The sequence below is a fragment of the Vollenhovia emeryi genome, unplaced genomic scaffold (genome assembly GCF_000949405.1).
Source record: "Vollenhovia emeryi isolate VEMERY1.0 unplaced genomic scaffold, V.emery_V1.0 DF939992.1, whole genome shotgun sequence".
In the NCBI taxonomy this organism is placed as follows: Eukaryota; Metazoa; Arthropoda; class Insecta; order Hymenoptera; family Formicidae; genus Vollenhovia; species Vollenhovia emeryi.
This window is the reverse complement of record NW_011966374.1, coordinates 10,799-12,612: the sequence shown is the minus strand read 5'-3', so window position 1 is coordinate 12,612 and position 1,814 is coordinate 10,799. Positions and strand designations below refer to the sequence as shown.

Genomic DNA, 1,814 nt, shown 5'->3' with positions numbered 1-1,814 from the left:
CAAACAGTGGATGAGATCCGAAAATGGCTTGACGACTTTATCGTATCCAAAGACGTAACATTTTTCCGAGATGGAATTCATCAGTTGCCTGAAAGATGGCTTAAAGTTATAGAAAGCAACGGCGAATACTTTGATTGAACAATTTCATTTACTTTCATTTAAAATAAACCCTGAATGTAGCTGAAAAAATTGGATTATTCATTTGTATACCTAATATATTGTTTTTCAGGTTTTTCACAAATTTCATATATAATTCATTAAAATATGATTAATTAGTTCTTGAGTTATAGACATTTGAAATTTTTGGAAATCATTATTAAAGGAAATTTGCGATAGTTACAGCAACCACAGACATTTCTAAAAAAAAATTAAAAATTAAAAACTTTTTACCGGTCATCGCTATATTCAAGAGGTACGCCTCTACCTATGTGTATTGAAACTTTTTGCTTCTACAAGTGTGTACATTTCTTCATTACATTGTGTACCATCATTTCTGAAACACCCTGTATAATGAAAAAGAGGGACCTCTACCTATGTTTATTAGGACTTTTTGCTTATACTAATGTATACATTTCACCATTACATTTTATAGCATCACTTTTGAAACACCCAGTATAATGAAAAAGTGTTCATTTACGGATTCCGTGAAATTTCAAACATCTATAACTCAAAAACTAATCAACCGAATATTAATCAATTATATATGAAATAGGGGTAGAAAAGACTGGAAAGAATAATAAAATTAGAAATAGCCCAATATCTCAAAATTTGCAAAAGTTAGAGCAACCACAGACATTTCTCAAAAAATTCAAGATTTTTTAAAAAAGAAACCCATTTACCGATTATCACAAAAATCAATACCAACCTTCCTTTAGTGATTCTCGACATTAAAAAAAAATAAGCCCGATATCTCAAAATTTACGGAAGTTAGAGCAACCACGGACATTCAAATGCGTACATACACACACGCACACGCACACGCACACGCACACGCACACGCACACACAGACATTTTGTAAAAATGTGATTTTTAGACGTTTTAAAACATTTTAAACATATTGCTAAAGAAAACTGGAAAAAAATTTTTTTCACGAAAACAAAGCTTCCTCTATGAGGAAGCAAAATCGAAATTTTGTCGAAATTTTGGGAAAATGTCGAAAAATTGTTGGACATTTTAGCCATTCTTCACTCGCTTGCTCAAAACTCAATAGCATTCAGGAAAGTTTGAAGTTGCCAATTCATAAATTAATCCAAGATGTTACAACACGGTGGAACTCCACATTTTATATGTTGTCAAGACTCCATGAACAAAGACAAGCAGTAACTGCATATGCTGCAGAAAAAGATATACCAACTCTTACAGCTGTTCAATGGAGTATAGTTGAAAACGTTATACGTGTTCTCCAACCATTTGAAGAAATGACTAAAATAACAAGTTCTGATTGCGAGACAATTAGATACGTTATTCCGGCAGCTGTTACTCTACATTCATATATTTCAAAACGACAAAAGGATGCTGGAATAATGATGTTGAAGGGAGAATTGAAGAAAGCGATAGAAGAACGATTTTTTGGTTCTATAGGTATTATTATAATGTTCATTTTTTAATAAGTTTACAATATTTTTTCTTTAAAATAAACAATTCTATTTTGTATTATAGGATTCAATATCAAAGATCGAAAATGTTTTGTATTAGCTACAGTATTAGACCCAAGATTTAAAACTAAGTATTTGTCAGACGAAAATAAGGCTAAACAGTGGATCATTGATGAATTACTTGAAATGAATAATAGAATTACCGAGGATAATGAAAA

At 31.0% G+C, this 1,814-nt stretch overlaps 1 protein-coding gene across 1 annotated transcript in view; it reads left to right on the top strand.

Annotated features, from left to right (window-relative positions):
* The first annotated feature begins 1,112 nt into the window (after positions 1 to 1,112).
* The window catches only part of LOC105556477 (zinc finger BED domain-containing protein 4-like), a 1,529-nt gene continuing 827 nt past the window's right edge, over positions 1,113 to 1,814 (top strand). Inside the window, exon 1 of the mRNA XM_012003575.1 lies at positions 1,113 to 1,814. Coding sequence (XP_011858965.1) covers positions 1,783 to 1,814 — 32 coding nt within the window. The 5' untranslated portion in view covers positions 1,113 to 1,782.